The sequence below is a fragment of the Trichechus manatus genome, unplaced genomic scaffold (genome assembly GCF_000243295.1).
Source record: "Trichechus manatus latirostris isolate Lorelei unplaced genomic scaffold, TriManLat1.0 scaffold00078, whole genome shotgun sequence".
NCBI lineage: Eukaryota > Metazoa > Chordata > Mammalia > Sirenia > Trichechidae > Trichechus > Trichechus manatus.
Window position 1 is genome coordinate 11660070 of NW_004444014.1, and position 20573 is coordinate 11680642.

The following is a 20573-nucleotide window of genomic DNA, read 5'->3' on the forward strand; positions in this document are numbered from 1 at the left end:
AGAATAAACTTCTCTTTGTTAAAGCCATCCACTTGTGGTATTTCTGTTAGAGCAGCACTAGATGACTAAGACAGCAACTATCTGGGGGACTCCAGGGGTTGTCCATCCCAGGGTCTGGGTAGATATGACGCCAATATAATGGCTCACTACTCCTGTGCACTCTTTGTTCTCATGGATGCTATCACTGAGAAGCCATGAGATGTGGGAAGAATCAAGGGTTTAACCTGAACTGTCCCAAGGAGTGAAGATATTTATGTGGTAGATAAAAATGGCAGGGGCAGGGAGGCACGGAGGTCAAGATCCACTAAACTTCTGAAAAAGCAGCAGCCGTGTTTGTCTGCAATGGGCTGGAGTGGCAAGGAGACTAGTATGCATTGGAAGATCCCCGCCATCTGCATTGAGAGCTTTACAGCTTAGCAACCCTTTGCCCCATGTGAACCTCCATAGTCCTTGGGGAGGAAATAGGACCTATATCATGACCTTCCCCTAGAGAGTGACTCTAAGTGCCACACACCCTCAGGGGCCCAGTAGTACTTGATCCGGGAAGCCCACCAATCCATGCAATGATGGTCACACAGCTCTGCAACTGACAGACCCCAATGGAGCCTCACAAGTGCAAAGCATTGGGCTTCCTGTCCACAAACTATCACCCCAAGAAAAGACATTTCACCTATGTGGGCTTCATCTAAATACTCCCAAGTATCCTACTTCTGCCCATATCATTTTATTCATTCATCTTTTCACTTATTTATTGAACATTTGTCGAGTGTCTCTCATATGCTAAGAACCGCACTAGGCACTAGGGATATGATAACAAACAAGAATAAACCCTACCCTCATGGCGCTCACAGTTCAGTGGGAAAGACAGGCAAATAAACCATTGGAATGAACTCAAGCATGCATAGGGGCACGGGTGGAGGGCTGGTGCTGGGGCCAGGGGACAGATATGCAGGCTCAGTCTCTTCCCACAGGGCCTTGTAAAAACCCTGCTTGATTGCAGGCAAACTTAGCTTAACATAAACCTATTTATTGACGACCTTTTCCTGCCACCATCCTACTGAGAAATTCTCCCTTACCCAAATCCGGCTCCTGGTGGCATGGTGGAGCGCCGGTGGCATTGTGGTTAAGAGCTCGGCTGCTAACCAAAGTGTCGGCAGTTCAAATTCACCAGGTGCTCCTTGGAAATGCTATGCGGCAGTTCCACTCTGTCCTATAGGGTCACTATGAGTCAGAATTGACTTGACGGCAATGGATTTTCTAACTTCTACTCTACTCTGTCCTCAGTCCTTTTAAGCAATGCTCAGAATCCTTTTTTATTCCTTCACTGACCACTTTTAGGCATAATTTCCAAAATCCTAGCCCAGGCTCAACCCTTCCCCTGCACTCTGTTCCCATTACCCCTGCTTGCCATAAGGCATTTGCTCCCCATGTCCCGTCATCCCTTGTAGACTAGCAAATCCAAAGTGAACTTATCCTCCCATCTCCACATTTCCCCACTCAGCCTGGATCTCATCCCTTTCTACCTCCTTCTGATATGAAATGAAATGGAATAAAACGAAACAAACAGCAACATGTGCTTGGACGGACATTATGCCTCAAAGTAGCAAATGACATTCACCTTGCTACACGTACATGATGCAAACCTCAGAACCATCTGCTGTGACTTTCGCCGTCTTTTTCCGAGTCTCTCGCATTAAGAGTAAGAGACATGAGATCCAACAAACACAACCAGCTCTGTCTTGAAGGATGAATTGATGGCGTCCTCTCCCTTATTTCTGTACCTCTTTGTACCTCTGATCCTCACTAGTTTCCCCACCCATTCTCCAATTTCATTCGAGTTGGAAATCTCTTTTCGGGGCTTACTGGGAATCCCCAACAGCTTTCCAAACAGGAATGAATTATATCTCTCATCTTCACCAGGTAATTCAAGAACTAACCAACCAAGAAAAGCAGCTAGTCCAAACCAAAGGAAAATGCTTGGCTGTTTCCCAAACCTCCATGTAGACAGAAAGGTGAGCTGCAAGGAAAGAACCCCACAGAGAGCCCGCTCTTACACCAGCTAGGAAGGCCCAGGCTAATGGGTGACATGCGGGACAGACCTGCAGGCAGAACTAAAGCAGAGGAGTGGCGAAGTCATCTGCACACATTTTCCAGGTAGAAGGGAAGGCTTGCATTGGAAAACAAAGTGGTAAATAATATCCAGAAAGAGTTGGCCTCTAATGGCTTTGGAGCCTTCTGAGACCATCTGAACCAGTTCACAACTGACGCAGCACCCTGACATCTCCCCAGGGGCTTTCAAGCCTCTGCAGCTCTGTTTGCTTGTGTGGGCATAACCTGACAGTCAAGTTGTGGAAAGCTCAAAAAAGTTCAGAATCCAGAGGGAGAGCTAAAAAAAATAAACAAATTCTGTTAAGCCTGGGCAAAACGTCGACAGGATTTTCAGGTAAAGTAGATGACGTTTCTCAAGCACAATGACAAAAACAGGTACTAATTAGAGAAACAGAAGTTTCTTTACTGGCATCTTTCACTCTAAATTTGCTGGCCACAGTTGGTTATTAGGATGGCAATAATCAAATCAAATGTTGATATGAAAGCAATGCCATAATTTTAGTTGTGAAACTGACCTAAGCATCTAAGTTTTAATTGAACACAGTTTCCACTCTTCCCTGTATCAGACTGCCCTGATCTATTTAGTTGATGTTGCCTAAAAAATTAGCGCAATTTCACTTTTTATTGGCACGGTGCAGAGAGCGTTAGGTTCCCAGCTGGCTCCCATATAAAATCAGCCTTTCCATCTCTCCATGCAGTAGCCCCATCTAGTGGTAGACGGAGAAACTGCAGGTTTCATAGCGCTTGTGGGCAAAACCTTGACTTTTGTGAGAGTACTTCCAAATAATTTCCTTTGCTCATCCACATTTATCATACAATGAACATACTAACTTTGTATCGCTTACTGGGGTTCAAAGCATGTTGCCATTGAAATTAATGGACTGGTTTATGGCCTGAGTATTTTTAACAAAACTATTGGTTATTATTTATTTACTTATTTATTCCATACATTTTTCCTGAGTGCCTATCATGTGCCAAGCACTGTAGTGGGCACTGGGGATACCAAGGAAAAGCAGGTATAGTTTCTTCCATCAAGGAACTGAGTACAGTTCAGGGAAGAGACAGATAAATAATCAGGCACATCCAATGACAGTCTCAGGCATGCTACGCACTGTGGCTGGTGCTCGGCACAGTGTGTGTGTTCAAATGTTTGTTGAAGGAAGGTGGAACAAGTGGCATGGAAGCATACAGTAGGGACATTAACCCAGTCTCAGTAGGCGTGGTGGCGGGTATTCAAAAACCACACCAAACGGCACCAAAAAAGGCCTGATGATGTACTTCCAAAAAATCAGCCAGTGAAAAAACCCTGTGGATCCCAATAGTCTGATCCCATTGTGCATGGGATCACCATGAGTTGGGGGCTGACTGGATAACAACTATAACAACGACATGCTCACCTGGAGAAGAGTTTTGGAGGCACAGACACATACATGTCACATCACGATGACACTAAATTGATAAATCCTTACTTTCCTGGAAAATTTAGATAACCAGGATACTCTACCCTGCAAAATGCCAGTTACCCCGAGGTCTTAGGTGTCTGAGGTGAAGCTCTTATATTTTAATTAACACAGTCTCCTCTGGGTGCTTGGGTAAGAGTGCAAAGCCATGTGCCATTTGGTTAACAAAGGGAAAAAAAAGAGGTATACAAACCTTTCTTCTCTTGCTTGTCTTTGCTCTTCTCTTTTGTCTAAATACTCTCGGCTAGTGGAAATATGCAGAACAAAATAGGAAAGGAAAATAACATAATCAGATGCTTATAAAATTGCCAAGAAATTATTAACAGTCTATCATGAAAGCCTACTATTGCTTCAGGAATGGGAAGTGGCTGAAGTCAAATTTTCAAAATCAAGTTTAAAGGCTATACTTAAAAAGTACCAAATACAACAGCCCTTTCTAGCCCAGGATTCTTTTCTCTGCATCCCTCTCATTCTCAATTTCTATGCAGGGATTACTGGAAGCCCTTGCTTTGTGCATTCACTCTTGTCTGTACCCATGAGATGCCCAACTTTGTCCTATTTTAACGTTTTACTTTTCTGTTACTGCTGGTTGGCTTCCAACTTGAATCTAAGATTTAAGGCTGTGTGGTTGGTCACCTCTAAGTGGACAATTTATTTTCCTGGAGAATTCCATTATCACAGTTTTCTACACTGGACATCATAATGTAGCTTACGTATTCTGCCCCTCGCTGCCCTGGTAGCTGTATATAAAGAGGCTGTAAGTCAAAGTTAGGAGGGAAAGAAAAAGCAACAGAAAGATGCAGATATGTTATTGTTTATAAACATTTATCTTCATCACTTTCCACACTAGAAACACTTTCCCATAGACCAGGAAGCTAAAGGCCATACTCAGTAAAATAAGACAAGGAACAACTGTTAGGTGCTTTGTGGTCAAAATGCACAAGGAGCATGAACAACTGAAACCAATGAAACAGCTGGTGAAAGGCCAGCCATTTGGGTAATTCCAGGGAAGACTTTATAAAGCTTTTCCTATTTCCTGTTTGAATTTCTTTGCATTCACATCCCCTGACTTGCAGAATGGTACTGTAGTCAGCATTGTTAATAGTTGCCCATGGTCTGTCCTGACGATCAGCATTCCTTCCCAGACAAGGGTCATTTCACCAGGATCATTCTGTTCTTAAATGACAAGCGAGGATCGTTTGGAACCAAGAGTGAATGGTGAACAGTTATAAGCATGGACTCCGAAGACAGGCTGCCTGGGTCTATCTAGTCCTCACTCTGCCACTTGTTGCTGTGTTATCTTGGACAAGTTTCTTGACTTTCCATGTCTCAGTTTCCTCATCTATAAAATGAGGATAATAATTGTACTTACCTCAGAGAGTTGGTGTGCAGATTAAGTGGGTTACATACGAAAAGCAATTAAAAGTATGCTGGGCACATCGTTAAGTCTATCATTATGGCAGGTTTCACCATCATTCAGATGTTCCCGTAAGTGCAATTTCCATTTTGATTCCCAACTTGCCACTTGTCCCAGTGCCTTCTGATTCCTTTGTTATGACATAATGATGTGGTTGTATGTGAGGGTCTACTTTATGGCAAGTGTTCTCTCTGGTATTACTTTGGGTCTCCTTATGCAGTGACACTGACTCATGGTCTCACGTTGCTTTCAATAATTTAAAGATCACAATTGATCTTATACTTGGCCCTCAGAACTGTGCAAAACATATTATGGACTGTGGAAAGGCATGGCTTCTGTCCACCTGGAGACTGGAATCTAGTTAGGATTATTGAGAGAGGCCACTGACATCAGGGCCCTCAGGGCAAAACACCCACGTCACACTGCTGGCAAAGACAGCCGCATGATCATACCACTGCAGGCCCCAAAGGAGCCTCAGAGGGATTGCAGAGTGATATAACATGAGGGCTTCAAAGGATCAGAGGCTACCTACCCATTGCTACTGAGTCAACTCTAACTTTTAGCGACCCTAGAGGACAGAGTAGACTTTGCCCCACAGGGTTTCCAAGGCTGTAATTTTTAGAGAATAGACTGCCATATGTTTCTTCCACGGAGTGGCTGGTGAGTTTGAACCGCCGAACCTCCCGTTAGCAGCCAAGAGCTTAACCACTGTGCCACCAGGGATCCTTAGAGACTACCTAGCTGACTTTGTGTTATCTTACAGATGAGGAAACTGAAATGCAAGGTCACATAGCTGGCTAGCAGGAGAGCAAAGACTAGAATTAATAGATATAAGTAACATGTCAGCAATATACACAGATGTAGGAAGGTGCTTCACTGTGAGGCACAGATACAAACGAATATCAGAATGGAATAAGGCACTATTGCACAGTGTCTAAAAAAAAGAAAAACCTTTATGAATGAGGCTCCAGAAACATGATTCAGATGAGCAGGGAAGAGACTTGCCTGAGACTATGGTAGGGGAGGACTCTTTTGATTCACCATCTTCATTTGGTGAGGTGAGCGACTTGTGTGAGGAGCTTTGCTGTATGTCTGGTCCGGCTGAGCTGATATTTAGTTAAGCGTTTACTCCTCACCTGAGGTATGCATTATCTATTATGTTTAAGCTCTGTTCTTGGCTCTGGAAACCCCCAACTGGACAGGGTTGAAATCTGGCTGAGGAAAAGTGCTGCTGTGAAGCTACTTGCTGAATCATGTGATCAGGCCGCCTGAAAAATGGGATTTCCCCACCTGCTGACCCTTAGGGGTCCCTTTGTGCTCCCCAGTCCAGAAAGGGTACCTTCCCTTGGAGTTCCTTCAGTCCACACTGGGTGTGCACTTCTGGGTTTCAGGGAGCCTTTGGGTACATCCAAAAAACCAAACCCACTGCCATCGAATGGATTCCAACTCATAGCGACCCTACAGGACAGAGTAGAACTGCCCCACAGGGTTTCCAAGGAGTGGCTAGTGGATTTGAAATGCCAACCTTTTGGTTAGCAGCCAAGGTCTTAACGACCATACCATCAGGGCTCCTTTCAGTACAAACCAGGTGATATTGGAGGGAAAAAAAAGGTAAACTCTGCACTGGTTTGGTGAAACTTTGAATTCTAGTCTCCCTTCCCAACTGGCCTGCTCCCACCTACATTTCAGAGTTTTCAGAGCTCCATGCACTCTGCCCATGATTTATGGCTGCAATCAGGGATGCAGTGAGAGAGACAGGATGGAGTGTGCTGGCTCCATCTTCCCCAGAGCTGGTACCCTGTTTTAAGAAGTTTTCAATAAAAAAAACTTGGAATGTGTAAGCTAATCTCAGAATTTTCCGTGTGTCAGATTGTCTGCTGCTATTTGGTGGCAAAATATGCAAGTCTCTGAGAAAGCCACGAATCAAGATCATTTAGCCTGTTCCTGTGGTTTTACAAATTGGTCTTTCCAAAAGTGACAACGTCCAGAACTACCTCATAAAATCTGACAGCTCAGGGGCAATGATGTTGGTTTACTTTATGCAGCCCATTAACATAGTCTTATGAAAGCTAGCATTTCATCCACATTCTTGGGGTATTTGTTTTCATGTAGAAGTGAGTTATGGTTAAAACAACTTCATAACTCTGCTCATATTTTGATTGTTTCTACAATTACATATACTCTTCCTGGCTGCTGGGAAAAAAACTAACTTATTGGACCTCTAAATCTGCACTGACATTGCTTTCCATTCCTTGTGGATTTAAATACGAGTAACCAGTGGAAATACTGTTTGCCAAACAAACTGAGCTGAGGTAACAGGAAGTGGAGATAGGGGAGAGAAATGAATAGAAGAAAGAATGTAGAAGCCACAGGAAAGACGACTGGAAGATGAAGAAGGGGAGAAGGTGAAAAGGAAAAGGGGAAAGGCAGAGCAAAGAAAGGGATAGGAAAAGAGGGTACAGGAAGGGTAGAAGGAATGGGATAGATAAGGAAAGACTCAGCAAGTATTCTGCATTCCATAAAGCCCAGCAGAGCATCAAGCTCAGGGGACAGAAGTGAAAGGAGGTTGACCTGCGGGATGGGGAGAACAGGTGAACTGGCTGAAGGAGACACAGAGGACACTCAGTAGGGGGCAGTTGGTCTAATATATGGAACCTGGAGTGCACCACCTTCAGGAGCACATTCTTATAGCTGGACAGAGACCAAGGAGATCAGGGAAACAATGGGCTAGGAGTGAGCAACATGATTAATTTTTCTCCCCAGGGGAGGAGAAATTATTCTTAAAAAAAATGAAGACTGCTATAGGGAGCAGGAAGCAAACCAGAAAATGAGAAAAGCCTTTTCTTTTAGGCATCTGATAGAACATGAATAAAACATGAGGAGCTTTAGAGGGAAATAGCAAATTAAGTTAAGACAATTAGGCTGTCTGTCTTCAGGAAGGCCTGGATAAGACCATTTTAGATCCTGGTGGACCAAAGAAGACACAAGTCACTAACTGTGTTTGGCTGACTGTCCAAACTTCCTCCCATATGGTTAGAGAAAGAAAGGCCACAGCAAACCAGACCTAGACTATTTCAGGTATGTCCTGCTTTCCTTGAAGATGCAGATACAATCTGAAGTAAATGCATTACTTCCTAGCCCTTTAATACCAGCATTAATCATATACAGTTGTGAAGGCATGTGCTTTAATTCTCAATTCATTATTTAATAAAAAAAAAAAAAACAAAAAACTTTTAAATCCTTCTTACCTGAATTTGTTTCTTTCTTCCCTTTCTATTCTCTGCAGCCTTTCTTCTCTCTCCTGCCGCCGTCTCTCTCTCTCTGCAGCCAAAGACTCCTGGTGCTGCCTAAAGGATGACGTGAGAAGACCACTCACTGATGACCTACAGATTCAACAAGTTCATGTTTAGTTGCTTGACCAGTGATTGGTTTGTGGAGCTACAATCAGTCAGACCTTGGTTAGAATTGAGGGTCTGCCAGTTGCTAGGCAGTGCTTGGGAAATTATTAAGTGTCTCATGTCTTCTGTTTCAAGATCTTCATCTGTAAACAAAGATAAGTAACCTGCTTCATATGCTGGGAGGACAAAAAGGTGCTAATGTATATAAAATACTTAGCAACATCCATGGCATACACATAGTCATCAATAGTAGGTGCTATTATTATCCACAAAGTTTGAGAAATACACAAGAAATATAAATACATATATATTCTAAAGTTAGTTTAAGGTCAGACTTTGAAGAACTGGAATCAACTTTCAATCTAAAGCTGTTTTATATTATACATGTAGTAAGGATATTTTACCATACACTAATTTCTTATTATACACCTCAAAATAATCAGGTCAGCTTAAAAGGAAGTACTGGAATGACAGATGAGAAGAAAAGACATAGAAATCAATGGTCTGAAAGCTGTATAGAATTAAGAAAATTTCATTCTATGTCAAGAAGCACCCAAGAACACTGTTCAATGAACAGCACTGGACAAAACAATCTGGACTATTCATTGAAGACTGTATAATTGGGAAGGTCAGCTGTGTGGTGCTTCTTTTCAGAGAGGAGAGAGGAGCAAGCCTTTGGGTCTATACTCTGAATGAGGAGCAAAATGAGAACCTTACCACTCCCCTTACGTTTCTAACTTTAGCTTGTTCTTCTAAATATTTCAGCTTATAGAGAAAAAAAAATTTTTTAAAGGACCAATATCTCTTGCAGTAACAAACTACCACATTTTTATGCAAATAATGGGTACCTTCTATTTGCCAACCATGCCCTCTTACCACAAGGTATTTTCATAAGAGCTGCTATACCAATTTTTTTTTTCATGTTACTGTTAAAAAAAAAAAAAAAGCATAGCGTACTTATGAAAATACCTCAAGGGTGGGGCAGTTAGCAAACAAACAGAAGGCCCACGTTATTTGCATAAAAACGTGTTATTTAAAAGCACTGTTTAGATAGAGAAATTATTTTGTACCTATTCCTCTCTTATTGACTATCTTGCTATCCAACACTTCACATTTACGACAATAGTGAAAAATCTACTATCTATTTTGTGCATTAACAATGTATGTTTGGCAGTAATGAATGCTGAGGTGCAAGGCAAGAGTAACACTGGCTGTGATGCTTAAGGTTATGAGTTAACTTGGCTGGGCCATGATTCTCAGTGGTTTGGCAATTATACAATGATGTAACCTGGCAGCTATGTAATGATATAGTTTGGCAGTTATGTAATGATATAATCTGGCAGTTATGTAATGATGTAGCCATCCTCCATTTTGTGATCTGATGTGATCATCCTCCATTTTCACCTAACACTGATTTTTGGATAATGACCTAGTGTTTGGAACCTAACCATGTCAATAAGTGAGGAGTGGGTGTGCCAACAAGCTATTTTTAAAAAATGGATTTTATACCCAAAAATGAAACACTATTTTTTTTCCTATGGGAAGTGGTGTACAAAGTAATGAAATCCATTACCCTGACCTCATTAATGTCAATTTTACAAGCTACCCCATGCCTCTTTGTAGTGAGAAGCTGGCTACATTACTGGGTTGTCAGTGGTTATACCTGGTCACAGTGAAGCTTCTATATGTTATAAATTAACATAATTTCATTGTTTTAAAATAAGAATATTAATATTACTAGACCTTGAGAAAGTAAGCACTTTCCAGTTTAGTCAAGTGGATGGCATCATTCCTTTCTGGGCAGCCCTAAAGAAGGGAAATGGAGATCATCCTTCTCCACACTGGGACCCTGCAAAAGCAGATCTCATTTTTTGCTCTGGGGGCAGAGTACACCAGCAACAGACCAGCAGGCAGCATTAACAACATGCGGAGGCTCTTCCTTTAATTTTAGTACTGAAAGAACTGAAATGTCAGCTTCTGTCGGAAAGCAATAAGAAGTGGTTCCTTTTTTTCCTGAAATAAGCAAAATGCTTCAAGCAATTCAAGACCCATTCTCTTGTAAGAGCACCTTAAAACTGAGGTGACTGGCATGACTAAGTGACTGACACAGGTTTGATTCAAACTCCCCCTTTGCCCTAGATCCCTACCCACTGCTTTCAGAATATGTATGCGCCCCCACCCCCTTGGGTGAACAAGTATATGGTTATGCTTACTTAAGACTGTGATAAAAAATGTTCTGTTCTCAGAAAGAATGCTCGTAGACAAAGTTATAGTTTACAGTTAAGCAAATGATAAGAACGTTCCAGAAAGAGAATGTCGAGAATGTTCCCCAAAAGGATGTTTATATGAGATTGTTCTCAGAAAATTGCTTATGCAGTCTGTGATGGAAAATAGATTAACTAATATTGTGAAAAGTTTACTTGTGATTCATGTGTAACCCCCAGGCCTCCCTATAAAAATCCCTCTCCTCTTTTGGACTTTGGAGTATTTGGTATTTTACCAAGTGTTATCCTAGCTTCAGCTGTAACAAATCCTCAATAAAACTCTTATCAATTCTCTCCTTACAGGGTTCTTGTTATCTTACTCTTTGACATTTGAGTGCCTTAACAAAGATCCATGTAGCAGAAAGAGAGAATTAAAGGACCCCCATGAGCTTATGTGTTCTGGATGTATGTAAGCCACTTTGGTCATATTGGAAACAAAGGGGTATAAGTACAGTATTAATAAATTAAATTTCTCAAGGTCTCATGCTGCCTAGATAAGCCTAGCATGGAGGAATATAAACCTGGTACTATAAATCCTACCTCTGCAAATGGGCATAATACCAATGCTTACATGCATTTGAATCATACAAAGGGAATATTCCAAATCATTTTTAAAAATCCCCCAAATTCAAGCTAGCATGGAAAATCTTTCTCTTTATAAAGGCATCTTTAACAGATTTTTATCTTTCCTATTAAGCTCTCCAGGAAAATAATCTACAGTCATTGGAAGTTGCTGCAATGTTTAATCTCCACAGATTAGGGGGTTCAACTATAGTGTAATAAAATGAACACAGGGCTTGGAATGAGAAAACGTGAGCATGGCCAGTCACTTAACCTCTTTGAGCCTCAGCTTACTTATCTGTAAAATGGAGAAAATTATACTTCCATTTTACTGTACTGTAACGCTTAAAAGACAGTGCATGTGTGAAATTTCTTAGAACAGCATTTGAGCCACAGCAAGCACTGAGTAGATCCCACTTTATGTCGGGAGTTTAAAATCTGCAGATAGGTGGCTTGCACTGCAGTCCCCAAGGCCAGATATGCAGGAAGGTATTGGCAGTTCCCAGCCTGAGGGGCTGGAGTGGGCTGGGGGTTGTGATCTGAACTTTCCCGTCATGACTACCAGCCTGTCATGACTACCAGCTGGGTCAATTCTCAGGACTGCTGTGCTACCCCAGAATGCACCTGGAAAGCTGAAGTCATCTGACGTTACACTGAGGCAGCTACAGCTGAGTGAAGGCATGTTGGCAAATAGGAAAGCAGGTGGTGAGGGGTCAGGAAGAAAGGTTTTTGCAAGGGAGTGGCTGATATACTCTGAGTGCAAGAGTTTGTAATGTTTAATCTTGGCAATACCAGGCCCCGGGGCCAGCCCCAGAAATCCCACCTGGTGAAAGCCTCCCCTGCTGGGATGTCTGGAACAGGAATTCTATTTCACTGAAATATGGTTGGTCATAATAGTTGACATGTATGGAGATGATACTGTGTGCCAGGGACTTTATGTGTAGTGGCTCTTTTTCATATATATATTATTATCGTGGTAAAATATATATAACAAAACATTTGCCATTTTAACCATTTTTAAGTGTATGATTCAGTGGCATTAATTACATTCACCATGTTATGCAACCATCATCACAACCTATTTCCAAACATTTTTCATAACCCTAAACAGAAACTTAGTACCCATTAAGCCACAACTCACCATTCCCTCCTCCCTCAACCCCTAGTAACCACTAATAAACTTTTGTCACTATGCATTTGACTATTCTAGGTACTTCATGAGTGAGATCATACAATATTCATCCTTCTGTTTCTGATTTATTTCACTCAGCATAATATTTTCAAAGTTCATCCACGTTGTAGCACATATAAGGACTTCATTTCTATTTATGGCTGAGTAATATTCCACTGCATGGGTAGACCACATTTTGTTTATCTATAATGGCTCTTTTAATCTACACGACCCCTTGTATGAGGTTCTAGTATTATCTCACCTTCACAGATGAGGAAACCGAGGCACAGAGAAGTTACACTCAGCAGAACTGGGCTTTTAGACAGGCTTGTCGGCAGACTAAGTTTGACCATATCTCTCCCCCTCCTCCTCCTCTCACCACTGGTACTTAGTGAAATTCCTGCAGTATTTGTTACATGTATCAGCATAATTATTCATTTTTTCAGTGTCTGCCTTTCTTGGCAGCCTGCTTTTGGGTTGGGTCCTGTCTTCTCGTTCATCTCTGGGCCCTGGCACATAAAACGGCTTTGCTGGCTGCCTGATGAATAAGTCACAGTCATCTGGATATGCTAGTCTCGGTGCGTCTACACTCCCAGCCCATTCTCTAAGGGAAAACACATGAAGACGACCTGCTGAGAGGGTGCCTTTTGCATAAGGCCCTGTCCCCCCCTGGCAACAGCTGAGCAAATGCAGGGTGGGTTCCTGTCACCAAAGCAGCCCATCCATAGGCAGGCTATCCAGCCGCCTGTGAGGCTCCCAGTGCAGAAGGCTGAGCTAGTCACAGCCATGCACCCAGGGATTTAATCTGATAGGTGGGGAGAGAAGAGGCAGCTTGGAGGACCAGAAGTCAAAAGGTCTTGAAGAGAAGAGGCTCTTGGTGGCTACACATGAATCCAAGCTGCGAAAGCCCAAATTAGAGGATGAGCTTAAGTTATACACAGAAAAAATGACACTGAGAGCACAGAGGGAGGGGGGTGGTGGCAGCAGGAACTGACGGACAGATGGGAGAGAACCACATGGCGAGGGACTAAGACATGTTAACAGCAAAGCATCAGTGGGCACAGCTAAGAACTCTCACTGCCCAGGACACCCATCTGGCCCTGATCCTGATCTCTGGTGCGAGGTGAGGGGGTGGGGAGGTGGGGACATTACTGCCAGGTCACCTTCCTGGGTGTGCAGGAGGTCTGTCGTGTGGCTGACAACCCAGGGTGCTGACAATCATGGGACCTCTTGCCTAGCCTCCCATCGCTGGGAGTAACCTGAGCCCAAAGGAGCCTAAGATACAAGAGAAAGGAAATGCAATCGACAAACAACTGTGTTAGTGTTGAAAAATCCCTGGAAATAAAATTAAATTTCAAGTTCAATAATTTACAAAAAACTGTCACTGGAAGAGTGAAGGCACTGCAGTGATAAATCCAGAAGCAGTGTGCACGGCACGGTAATTATCAAAATCTGCCTAGCCCTGGTGGCATAGTGGTTGGTGTTCAGATGCTAACCAAAAGGTTAGCAGTTCAAATCTACCAGCCACTCCTTGGAAACCCTATGGGGCAGTTCTACTCTGTCCTACAGGATCGCTATGAGTCGGAATCGACTCTACGGCAACAGGTTTGGTTTTTTTTTTTTTCCTTTGCATGAGAGTTTAGATGACATCTTAACCCATTCACCATCTAGGGGCACATGCTTGCCTCTGACAGCTCATATCTGTCTTCTTAAGCTGTAAAGAGATCCTCCCCCCTTTTCTTGGTTAAGCCCTGGTGGTACAGTGGTTAAGGGCTTGGCTGTTAACCAAAAGGTTGGTGGTTTGAACCCACCAGCTGCTCTGCAGGAGAAAGATGTGGCACTCTGCTTCCATAAAGATTACAGCCTTGGAAATCCTATGGGGGCAGTTTTACTCTGTCTTATAGGGTTGGTATGAGTTGGAATTGACTCGACGGCAATGGTTTTTTTCGGCAGGGAGGTAGTTTCTCAGTTAATGTTATTTCTATTCACTTTCTCCTGACCAAACAGCAGAGAGTCTGGGAATTTCAGACTTCATTCAAAAGAGTCACTGAGCCTGTGCTCATCCAGAGTTCACTGACCTCCATTTTGTTTTAGGAGTGTGTGCAGAACCACAAAGGGAATTTAAAGTGCAGCTGAACACCCTCTAGCTGCAGAGTAAATGACATCAAAATTGGCTAGCTCCTTCACAAGTGTCAGAGATAGGCCAGCCCCTAAGCCTGTCACCAAACTAAGGCTGGTGGGACATTGCACCCCCGGCGTGTAAATGTGAATGCGCCTCCTCAGGGCTGTGTTCTAGTTGTCAGGCTGTCACAGCACCGAGAGATGGGTAGAAACACAGAGGTGCATTATAGGGCACGCACGCTTGAAACCAAGTTGTTGGTACTGGAAACTCATTGCTCTTTTTTCAGATTTCAGCACAGAGGCCTTAGAAAGCACCGTAAAGTAACTATCATCAGAATTTTAAGCTTGTTATAATTATGGATGATACTGGCTTTACTTCCTGTGGGAAAAAAATTACTCGGACATCACATTGGAAATCAATGGGAAAATGAGATTTTAAGTTCACATACCTGTTTAACATCTATTTGAGAAGTATATATACACCAAGAGTCCCTGGGTGGTACAAATGGTTAATGTGTTCAGTTGCTAACGAAAAGGTTGGAGGTTCGAGTCCTCCCAGAGGCACTTCGGAAGAAAGGCCTGGTGATCTACTTTCTGTAAGTCAGCCATTGAAAACCTTATGGAGCAAAGTTCTACTCTGACACATGTGGGGTTACCGTGAGTGGGAACTGTTTTTGTTTTTTATATATACAGCACAGAAGGATTTCCATCCCTGAAGCAGAGCAATGGAAAGAAAAGGGAATTCACAGTCAGAAGGAAACGGGTCCCCGTGGAGCTTTGGCTACTCAATACCTGCCTGGCCTTGGGTTGGCCAAAGGGAACTCCCAGAAGCCCTCTTACCACCACCACCTGCCTCCTTCCCGCTGGGTGTGAGGGCAGATCTAGGAGCCCATGTCCAGACCTCAGGCCAAGTTAACAAAGTCATACTCTCCAGCCACTGCCTCCTGTTTCTCTCTCTGCCTTTTTTCTAGGAGTTTTCACTATTGTCAGGGACACAGGAAAATCTACTACGTGGTAATTAGCAATTAGGAATATTTAACTTCACTCTTTCCTATATTATCCCCCCGCCCCCTTTTTTTTCTCTTTTTGAGGGAGAGAGGTAAAGTCAAATGACTTATACTGTTTTTCTCATGGGAATTTAGTCTTATTCCCTTTAACTTGAATAACAAAAAGATTGGTCTCAGAAAGAACCAAGATTATATACTTGAGAATGATTTCTTAAATTGAGAAACAAATAGTACATCTGTTCCATGATACAATGAGGTTTTTAATTCATGATCAATAACCTCTCCTTTTTCTAAGACTTTCCTGCCTTTTCAAAGGAAAAGTAATCTGCGGAAGGAACAACACAAAACAACCAGTCCAATCTTGACCTTCAGTGATTTGGAATGTCTCTTGGCTCTTAATAGAACAAGTCCACTGCCCAGGCTGAGTGAATATGACAAAGAGAGATGACTTGACCAAAAGCTGAGGGGAGATTTTCTGTCAACTACAGTCTTTCTTCTTCTATGATGGTTGACACTTTGTTGATACATTAATCTGCAAATAGACTAAACATAAAATGATAAGACTACGACAAATAGAAGAGGAGAGACTGAAACATATTAGTTTTGGTTTTTAAAACATTTGAGAAGAACTATTCAAAATATAATTTAAATTCGCTAGCTAGCCTGCAATTACTATTTCAGCAAAGTAATCACTTTAAACTCAACATTCGGAAGTTCACACTCTGTTTGCTTATTGCACAATAACTTTTTAATGGATGTTCAGTGGCATATAAAATAGACAAAAAAATGTAGCAGCTCTGGCTTTCAAAAAGTAGTCTTTCTCCATCCTCTTGAATCTGGACTGAACATGTGACTTGCTCTGACCAATGTAGCAATCCGAAATGTAATTCAAGTAGAGGCTTGAAAAGCACTTGTGCACTGGAGCTTGCTCCCTTGCTTCTCTTGGGAACCCTACAACCACCATATGTGAACAAATCTGGGCAAGTGGCTGGACAACAAGGCATGATGTCCAGTTGCCCCCATCAACAGCCAGATATCAAGTAAGGCCATCAATGTCTAACTGATCACAAACACCTAAGTGAACCCAGCTGAGGCCAGATTAACCATTCAAGCTGAGCCTAGCCAAAATTACCAACCCACAGAATGATGACTGTTATTTTAAGGAACTTAATTTTGGTGGTTTCTTATGTAGTCAAAGCTGACTGAGACAAATTTTGAAAACATTTGCTCTATCTCTGTCATAAGAAGTCTTCTTTCTGCACTTTTTAAAAATTTTTTACTCTTAAATTTTTATAGTGGTGAAAAATACGTAACAAGAGGCAGGGCCAAGATGGCAGACTAGTCAGACACTTCCTGTGGTCTGTCTTACAACAAGGACCCAAAAAAACAAGTGAATCAATTATATATGATAATCTAGGGGCCCTGACACTCAAAGACAAAGTTGAGGAATTGGACTGAGTGGCATGAGAAGGGAGAGATGGTTTGGAAGCAGCAAGGAGTTGCCAGACCTGACCTGGCAGGAGCCGGCACCCTTCAGGCCAGATAGGTTGGCATATGTGGTGAGGCAAGCAGAGGCGCCTGGGAGGCGTTTTCCACATTGGGAGAGACCAAGTGGCAGAGAGTCTACTCACGCCTCCAGAACCAGTGAAAAGTGGCACTCAGTTGGCAAAAGATAAGTACATGCATCTGACCTACCGCACAGATAAAAAAAACACCCACTTTGGGAAAAACCTCTCTCCCATTTACCTGCCCCCTTACCACTCTGCACCAGGTCTCGGGCTGGTTTCACTGATTGCTGAGTCCCCTGGGCTGGCAGTAGGACCTGTTATGCATTCAGCCATTCTCCTGGCCTTGGAGAGGGAACAAATTAACAAACAGGAAAAAGTAATCTGCCAGCTCCCCTAAGCCAGGAACTCAGGGTAGGCATAGCTCCTTTGCCTAAGCATAGGCATAAGGGGTCCATGGACTTTGAATACCTTTCACCCCTGCAAAGACCTGTGTGGGCCCATTTCAACAGCATAGGCCCTCATTAGCACAGTACAATAAGGTATATACATGAAGCCTAACTTCAACCGTATCAGTTATATGGTGAAGTGGCAGATTTGTGACATTTGACACTGCTCTGCCCATTAAGCAGGGTCCTCACCTACCCACATCAGGGGCCTGAGGACTGGTGGCTCCACTCATGCCACCTAGCCACCCGCAACAGGGGTCCAAGAATAAGTGGTGCCTCCCAGTCCTTATAGACAACAATACTGGGTGCTCATAGTACAACTGCAAAACCCACCCACCTACGCACTAGGGAACAGGGACACACTTTCCTCCCGAACACTCAGGGGCAGCTGTCACCCCCTGCCTTGCTCAGTGTGTGTCCCAGTGCTGCACCCAGATACCTGTGCCTACACCAATCATCCATGCCTGTCTAGGACTGTAGGTGAGAGACTGCACCACATACTTGGTGACTGAGTACCCGGACACCTGAGCTGAATCCATACAAGAAAAGTAAACAGACTCCTGGACTCACATACCTAGCAACAGATCTAACCCACAGGACATTAGAGCTTCAAGGGCACCAGTAATCAAACCAGCTCACATGAGCAGCTTATTTGGGCATATGAAAACAAAACAAAACAAGAAGTTAGGACACAGTAAGCAAACATAAAATAAATAAATATAATAACTTAGTGATGGCTCAGAGACAACACTCAACATCGAATCACATAAAGAGGCAGACCATGATGGCTTCAGCAAGTTCCCAAAACAAAGACTCAAGAAATCTTCCAGAGGAAGAGAACTTCTTGGAATTACCAGAGGTAGAATACAAAAGATTAATATACAGAACTTTTCAAGAGATCAGGAAGAAAATCAGTAAAAATGTAGAACAAGTCAAGGAACACACAGACAAAGCAACAGAGGAACTTAAGAAGATCAGAGAAGAGCATAATGACAAATTTAACAGGTTGCAAGAATCCACAGAGAGACAGTAATCAGAAATTCAGAAGATTAACAGTAAAATTTCAGAATTAGACAACTCAATAGAAAGTCATAGGACAGAATTGAGGCAGTGGAAGTCAGAATTAGAGAGACTGAAGATAAAGCCTTGACACCAACTTATTTGAGGAAAAACCAGATAGAAGAATTAAAGAAAATGAAGAAACCCTAAGAATTATGTGGGACTCTATCAAGAGGAATAACCTATGAGTGATTGGAGTACCAGAACGGGGCGGATAACAGAAAATACAGAGAGAATTGTTTAAGACTTGTTGGCAGAAAACTTCCCTGATATAGTGAAAGATGAGAAGATATCTATCCAAGCTGCTCATCGAACCCCACATAAGGTAGATCCCAAAAGAAAGACACCAAGACATATTATAATCAAACTTATCAAAACCAAACATAAAGAGAGAATTTTAAGAGCAGCTAGTGATAAACAAAAACTCATCTACAAAGGAAAGTCAAAAAGAATAAGCTGGACTACTCAGCAGAAACCATGCAGGCAAGAAAGCAATGGGATGACATATATAAAGACTTGAAGGAAAAAAATTGCCACTCAAGAATTATATATCCAGCAAAACTATCTCTCAAACGTGATGGCGAAATTAGGGCATTTCCAGACAAACAGAAGTTTACAGAATTTGCAAAAACCTAACCAAAATTACAAGATATACTAAAGGGAGTCCTCTGGTTAGAAAATCGATAACATCAGATAACAACCCAAGACTAGAACATAGGACAGAGCAACCAGCTATCAACCCAGATAGAGAAGTCACAAAAATAAATCAAACCTAACACACTGAAAACAGGAAAACAGAGAAGTCAATATGTAAAAAATGACAACATTAAAACAAAAAAGAGGGATCTTTCATATGCAGAGGAAGTCAAGGTGATATTAAGAAACAAAAGAGTGGTTTAAACTTAGAAAAATAGGGTAAATAGAAAGGTAACCACAAAGGAAACTAACAATCCTACACATCAAAATAAAAAACAAGAAAAACATAAAGACTCAACAAATACAAAATCAACAGCAATGAAAAAGATGAAAAGAAAATACAAAAAGAAAAATGACGCAGCACAGAAAATTAAGTGGAACAAAGAGACTGTCAACAACACACAAAAAAAGACATCAAAACGACAGCACTAAACTCATACCTATCAATAATTACACTGAATGTAAATGGACTAAATGCATCAATAAAGAGACAGAGAGTGGCAGAATGGATAAAATAAAAAACATGATCCGTCTATATGCTGCCTACAAGAGACACACCTTAGACTTAAGGACACAAACTAAAACTGAAAGGATGGAAAAAAATATATCAAGCAAAAAACACTCAAAAAAAAGAGCAGGAGTGGCAATATTAATCTCTGACAAAATAGACTTTAAAGTAAAATCCACCACTAAGTAATAAGGAAGGACACTATACAATGATTAAAGGGTCAATACACCAGGAGGACATAACCACAATAAATATTTACACAATCAATGACAGGCCTCCAAAATACATAAAACAAACTCTAACAGCATTGAAAAGAGAGATACACAGCTCCACAATAATAGTAGGAGACTTCAACATACCACCTTTGGTGAAGGACAGAACATCCAGAAAGAAGCTCAATAAAGACATGCAATATCAAAATGCCACAATCAACCAACTTTATCTTATAGACATATACAGAATACTCCACCCAACAGCACCCAAGTATACTTTCTTTTCCAACGCACAGGGAAGATTCTCCATGATAGATGACATATTAGGCCATGAAGCAAGCCTTAACAAAATCCAAAGCATCAAAATATTACAAAGTATCTTTTCTGATCATAAATCCATAAAAGTAGAAATCAATAACAGAAAGAGTAAGGAAAAAAAATCAAACAGATGGAAACTGAACAACACCTTGCTCAAAAACTACTGGGTTATAGAACAAATTAAGGATGGAATAAAGAAATTCTGAGAGTCAAATGAGAATGAAAACACATCCTACCAGAACCTATGGGACACAGCAAAAGCAGTGCTCAGAGGTCAGTTTATAGCAATAAATGCACACATTCAAAAAGAAGAAAGGG

General features: G+C 41.9%; 1 protein-coding gene across 3 annotated transcripts in view; it reads right to left on the reverse strand.

Annotated features, from left to right (window-relative positions):
• FHOD3 (formin homology 2 domain containing 3) overlaps window positions 1-20573 on the reverse strand; it is a 537856-nt gene that overhangs the window by 96510 nt on the left and 420773 nt on the right. For 2 of the 3 annotated variants that reach the window (XM_004380905.3, XM_012556799.2), the window contains 2 exons: window positions 8235-8369; window positions 3763-3813 (listed from right to left, as the gene is read on the reverse strand). In XM_004380905.3, coding sequence (XP_004380962.1) covers window positions 3763-3813; window positions 8235-8369 — 186 coding nt within the window. The remainder of the gene's footprint in view (window positions 1-3762; window positions 3814-8234; window positions 8370-20573) is intronic. The other variant, XM_004380906.3, reaches the window with a different exon arrangement.